Genomic DNA, 15,146 nt, shown 5'->3' with positions numbered 1-15,146 from the left:
TAAAACAGACCACCCCCCCCTCCTCCCCTCCCCCCTCCCCTCTGGTGTGTTCTCTTACCCCAGGCAAGGCTGGTTAGTGTGAGTGCTGCTCTGTGCCAGTGTGGGGCCGTTTGTGTGCCTGCATAGCTCCACACTGCTGCCTGGGTTTGAGTGGACACAGCTGGCCCCGCGTGTCACTGGGTGGGTGGTGAGATCACTGCTGACAGCTTGTATGGGGTACTAGAAGATAAGGAAAAGTCTCTCTCTCGCCCTGTCTGACTCTCCACAGGTTTTGTATGTGATGGTGTGACAGGAGTCAGCTTTGAACTTTGAACCATGGCTCAAGTGTTGCATATGGACACCAGCTTCCCAGGTACGCACGTCCTCACAGCTCACGTGTTCCTCAAGTACCACACTGGGGTCAAGCAACCTCTACCCACCACACACGCAGTTCATGTGGAATAGGAGCAAACAGAATGATAATAATAATAAACAAACTATTTCAGAGTTTGTCCCATTCACTGTGTTCATCATTTACCTAAAATGGCATTGGTCTGTTTCCCAAAAGGCTGTAGAGAAACTTCATCTCCCTCCCAAAAGTTATTTCCATTAGGGACCTATTAGCATGCAGCCCGCAGTCGCTGTGGTGCTCTGGCTCACGGCGTAGACTGAGATTCCCACTGGGCTAACGCAGGTCTGCCCTTTTGCAGGCAAGATGAATCCACCAGCTGCCCCAGCTCTGCACGTGAAGGACGCTGACGCTCCGTACTCAGTGGAGACCCCTTATGGCTACCGGCTGGATCTGGACTTCCTCAAATACGTGAATGACATTGAGAAGGGCAACACGATAAAGAAGCTGTCGGTGCAGCGCCGGCCGCGGTACGGCTCGCTCCCCCGGGGCTACGGCTACACGGGCTCCTGGTGGACCTCCACCGAGTCGCTGTGCTCCAACGCCAGCGTGGACAGCCGCCACTCGTCCTACTCCTACTGCGCTCCGGGCTACCACGGCGGCCAGCGTCCCGGCTTCAGCGCTGCGCGCGTGGAGAAGACCCTGCTGGACGCCCGGCGCAGGCTGGAGGAGGAGAAGAACGGGCAGCGTGTCTCCAACCTGGGCAGCCTGCACGGCAGCGTGGCCGGGTCCAACACCTCGCTGTCCAGCGCGCACGGGCTGAGCCGCTCGCAGGGGGGGGGCGGCTCCTACACGCCCGCCAGCTCCGGCCTGTCCACGCCCGTGTCGCCCACTCCGGGTCACCTGCAGCACGTGCGTGAGCAGATGGCCATGGCTCTGAGGAAGATCCGAGACCTGGAGGAGCAGGTGAAGACCATCCCCGTGCTGCAGGTGAAGATCTCCGTGCTGCAGGAGGAGAAGCGGCAGCTCAGTGTGCAGCTCAAGAGTCAGAAGTTCCTGGGCCACACGCTGGGGTTCAGTCGCGGGCGGCCACGAGGAGAGCTGTACATCGATATCCCGGAGGAGGACACGGGGCCCCCAGCCGCCACGGGGGCCCCGTCCCCCACCACCCCCGGGGGCTCGCGGCAGGACTCCGGCTGCGAGATCGAGGATACGGTGATCGTGGGTGGAGCGCGGCCGGGGAGCCGGAGAGAGGTGCGCACCATCGGGGTGGGTTCGGACCACAAGCTCCCCGCCATCCGTCACGTGGGCGTAGGGGTGCGGGAAGAAGACCTGGGCTTGGCCCCTGAGACCGACGCCCTGAAGACCAAGGTGGAGCGTCTGGAGACGCAGCTGAGGACGGCCTCGCGAGACCTGCGCAGTGCCCAGGAGCAGGTGGAGGCGGCACGGAGGGGACGGGACGTGGGAGCCCCGCAAGCCGACCACGCCGTCAGGGCCACCAGCCTGGGCTGGCAGGAGCAGCCGGGCCGGGCCGGCGCCGGCCTCCACACCGTGGTCAGCTTCGCACAGCAAGGCCTGCAGCAGCAGCAGCAAAGGACGGTGGGAATCCAGGTGTACACGCTGGAGCGCCCCACGGTGGTGGGGGTGGGCACTGCACTGAAGGTGCAGGACTGCAGTGCCCCCCCCAGGCCCGTCTCCGCCGCCCTCCTTGACGCCAGGCCTCACCGGGGACACGCCGAAGCCCTGACTGCAGAAGGTGGGCACGCCACACCTTCTCCATGGTTCTCTCTCTCACTTCTGAACCGCGGTGGCTGAACCGTGTTTGTGTTCCTTCTCCCTCCCAGACCTGCCCAGAGACCTGCCCAGAGACCTGCCCGCTGCCATCAGCTCCAAGCAGGTGCGGGAGGTCCTGAGGTGTGAAGTGTCCACGTCGGTACCAGTCACCAGCCCTGTTGTTGCCATGGAGACAAAGTGCAATCAAGCGGCTCCCCTGTGCCAGAGGCTGAAGGAAGGTGAGGCACACCAGCCGCCAGACTCACCTCAGCCAGGTAACTCCGCCCCTTCTCCTCTCTCATTTACATGCTGATGTTTATGTGATGACGTGGGCGTGGCCAGCCAGTTTAACGCTGGATGTTTCCGTTCTGTGTTGAAGCGTCTCCTGAGTCCAGTCTGAAATCCATCATGAAGCAGAAGACAGACAGAGAGACAACTAAAAAGAGTTTGCAGTTCATAGGAGTCAACGGGGGGTAAACTCCATTTACTCACTCCTTTTCTAGAACTTGTTTCCTTATTTAAGTACTTTTAATGTGTTTGATTATTATTAAACCATCTCATATTTTTAAAGAAAATATTCATCATATATGCATACAAACATAATATAATAAACTCATTTAGAATCCGTTTCTCTGAACATGCCCTGCAGGTTTGAGTCCAGCTCCTCAGAGGAGAGCAGTTCTGAGAGTTCAGAGGATGAGAGTGACGCAAGTGAATATCACGAGGCCACAGAGAAACTTCCAGAATCCACTACTCAACCACCTCAGGCACCAACCACCAGCAGTCGTGCGCTCCCTGTGTCTGAAACTCCCAAACCCACAGAGACCGTGACTGTCTCTGCATCTCTGCCCAGCACTGCCCCACTTCTAGCCAATAAGGTTTCAGTTCTGCACATATCTACCCAATCACCAGTCTCAGACACAACCACCTGGCAACAGGTTAGCCAATCACCAGCCTCAGATACTGACAAACTGCACTGTGCAAGCCAGCTTCCTCAGGAGAGTGTCAGCCAGTCGACAGAGATGGAGACCACTCAGCAACATAATTGCCAAAGCACTGTCACTTCTCCTGAACAGAGATCCGGTCAACCATCATCCACCTGCTTTGTATCAAAACAAACTGTTAACCAACCAGAAACCACTGACTCTAAGAATTCTAGCCTGCCAGAGACTGTAGGCCTGGCCACCCAGAAGCCCACTGCTGTGTCACGTACCACTGGTCCTTCACAGCCAGCTGCCAGCCAATCACAAACCACTGACCTCACTCTACAGCGGAGGGCTGTCCAATCAAAGGAGTCAGACGCTTCTAACCAGCAGGGCACAGCCACAACACCAACCAGCAGTCTGTCAGAAAGTAGAGTTTCCAACATAGGATGTGAACAGGAAAGGAGGTATCACAACAGTAATCATCACTTCTGTGATCATTCACAAGTATGGAGGTGTTCTTCAGTGGTGTGAGCACTGATCACGGGCTCTTGTGATCTCTTCTTTCAGAGGGCAGCTGAGTGACAACCTCATGGCAGCTCTTCATACCTTACAGAGAGCACTTGGTGAACCAAATGCCTTCAGCCAGCAGGGGGCGGTAGGTTGTTTTACACATAAAATATTACAGTGATGATGCAGTGGTTGACCAGTGTATGAGCACGGCAGGTCTCACAGCTGTCTCAGTGCAGTGTGTAGAAGTACACATATGTGTAGAGCTCTGAACTGAACTTGGAAACTTTACTGAGCCTTTCCTCCATATTGTAGTGTGACAGTTCACACTAGACCCTACAGGTTAGAGTTCATGGTCCATTTCATCAGGGCGTGACCCTGTGAGAAGATTGGAGGGCCTGACCCTGTGTGTGACACCTAGCATTGTGTGTGTGTGTGTGTGTGTGTGTGTGTGTGTGTGTGTGTGTGTGTGTGTGTGTGTGTGTGTGTGTGTGTGTGTGTGTGTGTGTGCGTGTGTGTTGCGCAGAGGACGGCCTACACCACGGTGCTGCAGGAGTGGTTGCGTGTCTCGTGTCACAAGTCAGCGGACACGGAGGCCGTGCGCACCTACATGGAGACCTTCTCCTCCATCTCCCCTCAGCTGCTGGAGTTGGTGGTCAACATGGCGGACGGGAACGGCAACACGGCCCTGCACTACACTGTGTCCCACTCCAACTTCCCTGTGGTCAAACTGCTGCTGGACACAGGTCAGCTTCCGGGGCGGAGCACAGGAAACTCATTTTTGGCAGCGTGTGTATGTGTGCACGTGTGTGTGTGTGTGTGTGTGTGTGTGGGTTTATCTACAGTGTCCAGACACTGGAGAACTGTTGTGTATTTCTGGTTCTAAATATACAAACCTGTGCTAGAACCCTCCTGATCCGGGTTTAAGCAGGAGAGTCTGGCCCAGTACTGCCCCCTGCTGGACAGGGGCGTGTGCTCATCCTGCACTCAGTATGCGTAGCAGGAAGCAGTGCCTCTCCTGTCCAGTATGTAACCGCTGTGTGTGTCTCCTGCAGGTCTCTGTAACGCCGACAAGCAGAACAAGGCGGGATACACTGCCATCATGCTGACGGCTCTGGCTGCCTTCCGCACTGACAGGGACCTGCAGACTGTCCAACAGCTGCTGCGCACCGGGGACGTCAATGCCAAAGCTAGTCAGGTGCGCCCCCTACTGGTGACACTGCGCAGGCCTATTTAGACCACACCACACTGGCTGCTACCAACAAAACCTTGTTTCTTAATTTTTTCTTTCTTGTGTGTGTGTGTGTGTGTGTGTGTGTGTGTGTGTGTGTGTGTGTGTGTGTGTGTGTGTGTGTGTGTGTGTGTGTGTGTGTGTGTGTGTGTGTGTGTGTGTGTGTGCATGCGTGCGATGCTCTCAGGCTGGCCAGACGGCTCTGATGCTGGCGGTCAGTCACGGGCGTGGTGACATGGTGAGGGCGCTGCTGTCATGTGGTGCCCAGGTCAACCTGCAGGACGACGATGGCTCCACTGCACTCATGTGTGCGTGTGAGCACGGCCACGTGGACATCGTGCGGCAGCTGCTGTCAGTGCCAGGATGTGATGCCACCCTCACCGATAATGTGAGTAAGCCCCGCCCCCTGCCCAAGCACTGCCCCGCTCAAGCTCTGCCCCGCCCCCCTCATGCACCGCCTGTCTTTATTTGGTCACTTCTCACTGGTTCCACAGGATGGCAGCACTGCTCTCTCCATCGCACTGGAAGCCAGTCAGAATGACATCGCTGTGCTGCTGTATGCACATCTCAACTTTGCCAAACCCCCGTCTCCTGTGAGTAAACTCAAATACACACACACATACACAAACACACACACACACACACACACACACACACTGCGTCCTAGCTGAGTATTTACTTTTGTTTTTTCAGGTGTCTCCAAAGTCCCCAGTTCTGGGATGTTCATCATCTTCATCTGACATGAAGTGATGTCAGAATCACATGGTCTGAGTCTTCCGTGAGACCTTCCTCCTCCATTCTACTGTGTGTGTGTGAGTCGTGAATATGCGTGTGTGTGCACACGCATGCATGGCACACATATACACAAACTCGTTATTCTTGTGTGTACATTTGGCTGAGTACATGTGAGTGTTTTTAAAACATTTGTGCACACTCTTCTAAACACGTAGCACTTGATGTCATTAAGGTGTATTATCAGTGGCGCAGTAAGGGTCTGTTTCATTTTACACGATGCTTTTACCGTCCAAACTCCAGCTAGACTCCATGATGGTTGAAGGCGTGTTCTGTTGTTTTTCTGTGCTAGCTGAACGATCTTATCCCTCATGCAGTGACAGGACATCAGTTTCATAATCCACATAATAATGGAGTTTAGACAGGTCTATTCCCCTCTGGCCCTGAAGGGGGCAATGTTGTGCAGTCAGCGTACTGAGTTGACCTGCATACCCTTGATATATTTAAGGATAAAGTAATGGCTGACCCATAGCTTGAATTACTGAATCATTTAAATGTTTAATCATGGTGCTCTAGACAATGACTTGGTGCAAACGTGAACAAAAACAATTGGATCTGAAGTGTCCTTTAATCACAGTCCCGCTCCTCTTAAGAGTCTAACGTATGAGTCCCAACATATCAGAATGTTCAAGATTATTTTTCCAGATATTTTTTTCACATTTTTTGCGTAGATCATCACCCTCGGCTGAGCAGTTTCAGAGGAGAGTGCATGTTCTGTTTCTACAGGTTTTAGGCACTTGTTGATACTCTTGACAATATTGTAATCTTTTTAGCTATTTTTAACTTGTTCTTGTGCAGTCTCACAGCAATATTTCATGTCCTCTACGTGTGTATATTTTTGTCTCCCTGGTGACCAGGCTTAAAGCATCTGACTCTTGTGTAGTGTGCTGTAGATTCAGTGTGTGAACTTTGAGCAGCCTGGACTGTAGAGGCCTCTGAGCTTTTGCCTTTGTTGCCACCTTTTAGACTGTCTGTGCCTGGCCATAGAATATCCTGAAAGCCCTTGGTCCTGCAAAGACAGGTGAGCAGTTTGTTGGAATACGTTTTTTTCAAACCACTATTTAAATGCGCATTAGTACATGTACAATCAGCATTTGTACATGAGCCCAGTGTCATGAAGGTACTGAATTTCCACATGGAAAGCTGAGGACGAGGATGAGGATGAGGAGTCGAGAACAGAGAGGTTGTCTGAAGGCTAGATGGTCTACTCTGGGTTGGTGTAGGGTAGGTAGATGCTAATGTGGGCACTGCGCTATGTGGTGCTCCTCAAGCATCTTCTAATGTGGGTCAAGCACGTATGGAAAAACGCTCAGAACTATCTATGAAGAATGTGTTGTATAAGATGTTTTCTGAAATAAGAATAATATATGTTATCTCCAAAGGTTTTAAACAAACGAGACTATTTTTAACTTTTTCACCACACAAGGTGTTCGTTTTTTGAATCACAATCGTGTAATTTGATGCCTAAGTAGGTTCTTACATATGCTTTCTTATCACCATTTAGTAACTAATTGGTTTTATAATCTTTTATATTTTATTTAACGCTCTATGTATATCTTTATATTTGTAATATCTGTTCACAACTATGTATATCTTTTGGCATATTTGCCTGTGTTGGTTTGTAATACGCGTTATGCACCATTATGAAAAATCCTCACTTTGTACTGTTTGTTTTCCTTGGTTTTGAGAAATAAACTTTAACCCTTACAAATCCACACTAGGCGTTAAATTGCGTATTTGTATTTCAAAACATATACTAATAAAAATCGCCAAATTTGTCAGTTATTTTTACATCAGCAAAAACGTTAGCTCGTGGAAACATTTTAGAAACAGCGGGCCTTTGGTTCATTGTCTCGTCTAACGATCTTATTATGACGTGGTTGCTGTGTTTATTTTATCTGTCTTGGCGCTAGAGGGCGTAATAGACCCAAGTATAAGAGAACCTATTACGTCATGTTTTTGTCGGTTGCTAAGACGTGCAGGAAGACTGGTTATAACAATTATAACACCAATAAACGACGATTTAATTCAAGAACCATGTTTGAAAAATTAAAGGCCTGAGTCTTACACAACGTACAGAAGCAGTATTTTTTTCTTTACAAATAGAAACGATGCTTAAAGGGAGGACTAAACTGACAAAAACCAAACAAAACATATTATAAAGTTTTACATATATACATATACACTTTCAACTTACGTTCTACAGTGTTGGGTTAGTAACTATAACAAAAAATATTTCTACAGAAAAACGACCAACATTAATAGCCTTTAAAAACCTGTCTCATCATAATTTGTACAAATGGTACAGCAAGATGTGTAAAGATAACGGCCTGGAAGCTTCGTCTTTGGCTTGTCAATGCCATCCAAGGGTGGACCATAAAGATATACCCTGCGCGTGTTCTCAGAAGATAAAAATTCTCCTCTTTTCAATAGACTTTCTACAATATAAAGCCCAAACAAATGCCAGAAGTTCTGGATTTTAAAATGCAGTGCATATATGGGGCGTATCTAAATCAAACATACTTCAGGAGAGATTTTATTCGTTTGTAAATATGTAGGGTTATGAGCGAGTGTTCATCAAGAGTTGAAACTAAAAGGAGAAAAATAAACATTCGAACATTAGGTGTAAAGTTATTGAGCTAGACCACAAAAGTATTTCAGGAAATGGTAACATTGAATAATTTTTTTATTGTTGCCTTTTATAAAAGCAGTGTTACAAAAAATCTAAAACACAACGGAAAAAGTTTATATAAAACATGTAACACTAGATTGTTTAAAAAAGTGAAACACTAAATTATTTAAAAAGTGTAACACTAGATTATTTTTAAAAGTGTAATACTCCGGGGCTTTCCAGACAGAGAAGGTACAAGCTGTTTTTGTCTTGTGTAGAAGGCACTGATGTATAACCTGTTAGTGTATGCACTGCCAAACCCACTGGTACAACTGTACAAGTGTGCAGACAGGCAGAGCTATAGCCTACTGAATGTGCGGAGGCCACGCCAGCTGTCCCTTGTCCTGGATCCATCGGCAGAGCTCCGTCCTGGGGCTGAGTTTGTCATGAAGTGCGCTCTCATGGAGAAGGGCGGGGCAGTGGGACTTTCTGCAAATTAAATATGACTGTCCAGATGCAAGCCTGTACTCACAGTAAAGTGAAGTGTTTTACAGAGACGTGTATGTGTGTATAGCAGACATTTGAACAAATCACCAAGTTGCAAGTAACAAGTAAGTCTCAAGTCTTCACAATCAAGTCTCGAGTCAAGTCCTAAGTCAATACAATCAAGTCCCAAGTCTTAAACTCCAGTCAAGTCCCAGTCAAGTCACCAGATGTAATTTCAATATTTAACACAATTGATGCAGTTGATTAGTAGTATATTAAGTTAGTCAGACTAACTAACGTTAGGCGTTTGAGTGTTTCGGCTCGCTTGAGTGAGATGTTGTCGCAATTGTCGTCATCACCTACCCCCCCTCCCCTGTGGTGGTGGCGGTGTCTCGCCTGTGTCTCACCTTTGTCAAATCTGTGCAGTTATTTTTACCCATCAGTGTCTTCTCATAGCTGCTTATAGGACACTACCACCATTTCCTGGAGAGGTCAGTCTTTATCATTTGATTGTCTCGGGTATCTGTTACATTAATTAAATAATATAGTTATGTTCACTCTTAATGAAATAACAATCAAACAGGGATCAAGGTTTTAAGCATTACAGTTTTTCTCAGTCGATTTGGTATATTTCTGACATCATGTCATGGTTTACATTGGCATCACAAGTGCATTTATCAAAACAGTGCAAACAGCAAAACTCAATGAAATACCAGCAAAACACATACTTCACTCAAAATTCTTTATTTTTGCTTCAAAAGTAAATATTTAGGTCTGTCAATTTGTCAGTGCCATCAGAATATCTAGTCTGTGTGCCATTGCCTATGAACAAGGCAGTCAAAATACTTAGCCATGTTGTCAGAGCAACTATAAATCACAGTCAGTGCAGACTGTAAGTAGGCTATATTCTGAGGCAAACTAGCTAAGCTTTTGATTTCAAGAATGCTGCACATTCTGTGGTATATCAAATGAAACAATACATGTTACACACCAAATACAAACTTACACAGAACACAAAGTTACACATGACTGTATGTGGGAGACTGATAGCAAGAAATTGGACTGGAATAATATTTGTACAGCAATATTGTTTGGCTGTATTGTTTGCATTGCAATTTGTTGACAAAAACAAATCTGATTGAAATTCAGAAAAGACTGACTGGAAAAACTGCAAAATTAGAAACTTACTCTATACATTCAAAACAACCTGAGCACATACAGCCTCCTCTTGTTGAGATGTGAAAATGGAACCTCTGCTACCCCTATGAGCTAGTCTGGATATCATATATGGTATAAGAATGCAAAAATGCAAAACAAAAAAATTTAATACAGCAACATGTCAGAATTTATGTCAATAAACCACACAGTCTTACTCCTCTTTTTGGCTGTTCACCCTGTACATGTCCTCGTCTTTCCATTATGAGACTTTGTGCTACTGCAGTGTTTAGCATCTATAAATGTTTGCCAATTACAGTAAAGGTTCATGAGATGCACCTCTGACCTATGATTGAGACCATTGGTTGATCTAAACCTTCACAAACTCCCTTTCTTACTGTAACTGAATGTTCACCCGCGAACAATTTAATCAAATTAGGATAAATTACAAATATGTAACAAAAAAAACTAAATAAATAAATGATTGTAAAATGATGCCTTAGAGATTATCACAACATGTTCAGCACTTTTGCATGTAATGACCTAGGTGATGACCTAAAGACTAAATGTTTTGGAGGGTAAGACAATTCAACAGACAATCCGTACAACACATTTTGATAAACATGACTTAACCCTTTTCAACACATCATAAGCAGAGATGTCAATTTCAGCTTCAGAAAGTAAAAGTCCTCACCAGGATTTTGCTCAGGCTTCCTGGATTGTGTCGATTCCTCTCATTTTACCTGGATTGCACTAATTAGAAAATCTAGCAAGCTTGAGCAAAATCCTGGTGAGGACTTTTGCTTTCTGAACCTGGAATTGACACCTCTGATCATAAGGCATCTAAAGGAGTTTCATTGCTGTTAAATACCACAAAACTAAGCCTCAAACCTCATAAGTGAATCAAACATAAGACCACATCTTATTAAAAACTACTGTCACCATGGTGACCTTCACATAGCTGGAGTTTATGAAAGGGTGGGTATTGTGGGAAGTGGTTGAATCCAGAAAGGATGTAAACCCTGTGGAAAGTAGAGGGAAAAGTAAAGGGTCTGAAATGTCACGCTATTTCCTATGTCTGGATTGTTCACATTTTGAGACGGATGAAGAATTCAATTTAAATAATGCTTTAAGTTATCTGTTAATACTTTGCGGTGGAACCCTGTGCTGCTAAAGGATTTTGTCCTGTATGGTTGTTCAATCAGGACTATGAAGCTTTTGATCGGCCTGCCATATGTTACAAATTGCCTACTGCTTTGCATTCCGAGATAATGATGCCATTATATGCGTGAGGGACGCATCATATTGACCTTTAAATACTATTAGACTTGCCTATAATGTGTTGACCTTAACTCGAAGGTTACTGTAAGTCACTTTCTGTAGAATTCCTACCATGACCTACCATGACCTTGCTTAGAGGTTCAAGGATGATGGTACACTTCAGTGAATAATACACGTGGTAATATATGGTGATCCATTTCTTTCCATCTTCATGGTGAGGGTTGCGGTTCTTCTAAAGGAGAGATACTGGACAGATAACAGGAGGGAGGGGTTTCAACTGCTCTACCACTCCGTTTTACTCCCAGTGCCTATATAAAGCAGATCCAAATCTGTTCGTAGTTTGAGTCTCGTTTTCAGAAGCTGAGCAACAATGAGTCTTAACGCGAAAGACAAAGCCAACGTGAAGGCAATATTTGCCAAAGCGGCGCCCAAGGCTGAAGAAATTGGTATCGAGGTTGTGTCCAGGTAAAAGTTTTGTGTTTCATTCAATTGCTTACATGCTTGTTACATAAAGAACAACGATTCATTTTTTTATTCATTGTGTTAATAGAGTCCAGTCGTTATATCAGACATGTCATGTAATAACTTCATTCATTAATTCTTCCTACTTCTTTCCAGAATGTTTACTGTCTATCCTCAGACGAAGACGTACTTCAGTCACTGGAAGGATCTGAGCTCAGGCTCTGCTGAACTGAAGAAGCACGGGCTCACGGTGATGCAAGGTGTCATGAGGGCCGTGGAGAGTATGGATGACCTACAGACGGGTCTGCTCAGCCTCAGCGAGCTCCATGCCTTCAAGCTGCGCGTGGACCCCGCCAATTTCAAGGTAACTTAGTGTGTATAATACATCCTAGTTACTCAAACACTATGCAGTTCTTAGAGGCACGTTTTCTAATATTTAGTCGCATTTGTCATTTACATGTATATTCTTTCTGTTTTTAAGATAATATCACACACCATCCTCGTGGTGCTTGCCGCGCAGTTCCCGGATGACTTCACTCCTGATGTGCACGTGTCTGTGGACAAGTTCCTCGCACAAGTTAACCTGGCGTTGTCCGAGAAGTACCGATAAAGATGAGCGTCAACTCCACAGCCACAAATTGATGATCACCTTAAATGAAACCAAACTTCAAAACAAAGAAAATATTCCATCTCTTTATTTGTGTAAAAAGTTTGTTTGTGTAGCTAAGATGGACTAGCTGAGAGTTGAGAGTGTAAAGTAGTTTCAACTGTCTAACAACAATCTGATGATCCCCTCAAATGAAATAATAAAAAATTAAACTAACAATGAAAACATTTCATTTCATTCTTTGAGTAAAATATTTGTGTAGCTCAATGGACTAGCAGAGTTAAAACAATATAAAACAGGCTTAGGAAGTAGTTACACCAACACTCTACACATTCTCATTTTATTAAAAAATAATTGTAACATATATGCTATGCAGGAAGGGACTTCTAGCATCTGCCCCGTGGAAGGTCCCTGCCACGTCCTCTCTGTCCCGTCCTCTCTGTTTCTGTCATCTGTACTGAAAACAGGTGTCTTCAGTGGTGCTAACTTTAGTCTTGACTCATCAAATGTCAACATAAATTTAAAATACAATTACATGTTTAAAGAAACAGAATGATCATTAGATTGTTTGTGTATCTGATTGTTCACTTAAATTCCCATAATTACCATGTCTATTTACAGGGTGCTGGCTTGGACAAATGAACACTGACAAAAGATTTTACTGATGACAAATATAGGTGAAAATACTATATATTTATACATATTTAAAGTGTGATTACACCCTTATTTATGAATACATAATCAACACTTACTTCAAAATTTGCAATTTACAAACCAATCCTGATATAAATAAAACTATAATTCAGGGTAAAATATATATATATTTTTAATGGTCATGGTTTTTTAATTACTGGACAAAAATTGTTGTCCAGTTTAATATGTCTGAGGTGCAAAATGATCTTTGTAAACTTGATTAATTGCTGAGGACCTTTGACATGACGGGTTCTTCCAGCTGGATGGTCAGTGAGTTGGGAGGACCATCACCACAGGATCGTTTCCTTATCTTCTGTCTGTTCTGGACAACGTGCACAACGTGTTCAAACTGTTAAACATAGATGTTGCAGGAGGGGACTGATAAAGTTTAATTTGTTATTCACATAGAGCCAATCAAAAGATTTTTAGAGGGTATGATGCACGCTGTCTTCATGTCATGTTCTTTATGTTCAAGCCACTTACTGTCACGTGTAGCTCCGCCGTCCTCCGGTCTGTCATGTTTCTCCATGTGTTCATGTTTGGTTATCTTTGTGTATCTTGGTATCCTTGTGTTCCCCTGCCACACCCCTGTCAGTCTGTTACCACACCCCTCGTCATCGGCATCACCTGTTTCTAGTTTAGTCCCCTTGTTAAGTCATGTATTTAAACCCCATGTTTTTCTTCTTGGTTGTCAGTCATTGTAATGTTTGTAGATTGGTAGTTTCCTTGTAGTACCCACCTTAGCTACTAATAGGATGCTCCATGTTGGCCGTCCGCCATTATCGGCAGCTTCTACGTATTGTGTACTTTGTCTCTTATCGCTAATACCATATTAGAATATTTAAACTTCTGAATCACTATCTCTAACAACGGTGTAATTTTGCATGCTCAAAACCGTACAGAAATTAGTGAAGGCGGATCCGCGTTCTAAACTGAAACTATACATATTAGCATAATTGAATGTTGATGGGGTCTGCTAGCTATAACATTAGCTAGCTAGTAGCTAATTAAGGTAAATCAGACAACAAGCTAAGATTTAGATGGATGTGGTGGCCGTTAAACCTAGCCAAAATGAGCAAAACATCCGAAACAAAGATTAGGATGCGGCTTCGTCGTAGCTACCGCTACGTGGATATAACTAGATGTAGATTTATGCAGTGTTTTCATTCATCTAGGTAACTAGCTACATCTGGATTTCTAGCATTCTACATGCAATTAATTTTCGAATATTCTTTGTTTTGGATATTAGTACCTAAACAACATTAGCTAAGTATCTGTAAGTTCAGATTCACGATGAAGTTTAAATTTGGTATGCTGATTTTCAAATTCACAAACATTTAACGTTTCTTTGGCTTTGGGTGGTAAATGTTATTGTCTGTGGCACTTTAGTTAACCATTACCTCTAATTGTTTTAAAAAATCCCAGTGGGCTGGGATAACCAACATGTCTCATGCATGCAGTATCTGCCATAATACTTAACTTAGCGGACTGACTCCCATTGTTCACGAGTTATTTTGAACGAGTCAAGCTGAGTTATTAGGGACGAGTTTCAAGTCATCAAATCGAATATATTTATATAGTGCTTTTCGCAACACATGTTGTCACAAGTCATTTCTGAAGTCTTTTTGTATGCGACTTTGACTCGAGTTACTCAAGTGCCCATCTTTGCAATGGCTGATACTGTTTTTCTATCCTCCTGGATACATAGCTATACTCTTCCCAAAACATCCTGTGTGTGTGTGAAAATGTTGCATACATTGTAATTGCATACATATTAGAATGTGAGTGTAATTCTAGGAACAGGGTGACCACTTCAGTCTCCCAGGCCTCTAGAAGTGTCAGGAACTGAGATATGATGTCCCACTATTACACTGAGACAAGAAGTAAACCAACCAAGTAGCAGAGATGCATTAAATGTGTATCATTGTAGGAAACTTGTTCTGTCTCGTACTACACACAAAGCCTCATACTGTCTGATGCTACAGCACCTCCAAGAGATTCTACCACCCGTGGCAGATGCACCCAATCCCCAGAATACTAACTACTTTCACCTGTCCCCAGTTAACACGCCCCTTCAATGTCCTTCTCATTGGATTATAGTGGACTCTGCCTAGCTGCTTTGGGCCAGGACTGCTTGGATTACCCGTCGCTCTCTGGCTGCACAGCTAGCCCTGTGGCGTTTATCATTCACATGTATTGTGGCAAGAGCCGCTGTAGCCTGTGTCTGTTCAAATAAAACCTACTCACTGCTGCAACTGAATCCCATTGTGTCATTTCATGGTTACATCATTACA

At 45.0% G+C, this 15,146-nt stretch overlaps 2 protein-coding genes and 1 long non-coding RNA gene across 3 annotated transcripts in view; 2 read left to right on the top strand and 1 right to left on the bottom strand.

Moving 5' to 3' along the window:
• kank2 (KN motif and ankyrin repeat domains 2) overlaps window positions 1–7,274 on the top strand; it is a 24,890-nt gene extending 17,616 nt beyond the window's left edge. Inside the window, exons 2-12 of the mRNA XM_077009337.1 lie at window positions 269–352; window positions 690–2,084; window positions 2,173–2,376; window positions 2,481–2,574; window positions 2,751–3,491; window positions 3,595–3,682; window positions 4,061–4,280; window positions 4,590–4,732; window positions 4,953–5,153; window positions 5,260–5,358; window positions 5,459–7,274. Coding sequence (XP_076865452.1) covers window positions 316–352; window positions 690–2,084; window positions 2,173–2,376; window positions 2,481–2,574; window positions 2,751–3,491; window positions 3,595–3,682; window positions 4,061–4,280; window positions 4,590–4,732; window positions 4,953–5,153; window positions 5,260–5,358; window positions 5,459–5,515 — 3,279 coding nt within the window. The 5' untranslated portion in view covers window positions 269–315 and the 3' untranslated portion in view covers window positions 5,516–7,274. The remainder of the gene's footprint in view (window positions 1–268; window positions 353–689; window positions 2,085–2,172; window positions 2,377–2,480; window positions 2,575–2,750; window positions 3,492–3,594; window positions 3,683–4,060; window positions 4,281–4,589; window positions 4,733–4,952; window positions 5,154–5,259; window positions 5,359–5,458) is intronic.
• A 4,136-nt stretch (window positions 7,275–11,410) lies between these two features.
• Window positions 11,411–12,190, top strand: LOC143517161 (hemoglobin subunit alpha-like). The gene is made up of 3 exons (XM_077009338.1): window positions 11,411–11,555; window positions 11,709–11,916; window positions 12,034–12,190. Exons 1-3 carry the CDS (start codon window positions 11,461–11,463, stop codon window positions 12,160–12,162), a joined length of 432 nt encoding a protein of 143 aa, XP_076865453.1. The 5' UTR covers window positions 11,411–11,460; the 3' UTR covers window positions 12,163–12,190.
• Window positions 12,191–12,336: 146 nt separating this feature from the next.
• LOC143517162 (uncharacterized) lies at window positions 12,337–14,181 on the bottom strand. Its single transcript, XR_013131867.1, has 3 exons — window positions 13,336–14,181; window positions 13,088–13,201; window positions 12,337–12,611 (listed from the first exon to the last, which is right to left on the bottom strand). It is a non-coding gene; the product is annotated as an uncharacterized LOC143517162 (long non-coding RNA).
• Between the last annotated feature and the right edge of the window lie 965 nt (window positions 14,182–15,146).

This window comes from Brachyhypopomus gauderio, chromosome 6 (genome assembly GCF_052324685.1).
Source record: "Brachyhypopomus gauderio isolate BG-103 chromosome 6, BGAUD_0.2, whole genome shotgun sequence".
Taxonomy (NCBI): domain Eukaryota; kingdom Metazoa; phylum Chordata; class Actinopteri; order Gymnotiformes; family Hypopomidae; genus Brachyhypopomus; species Brachyhypopomus gauderio.
The sequence above is the reverse complement of the archived record's forward strand: the minus strand, read 5'-3'. Positions and strand labels throughout refer to the sequence as shown.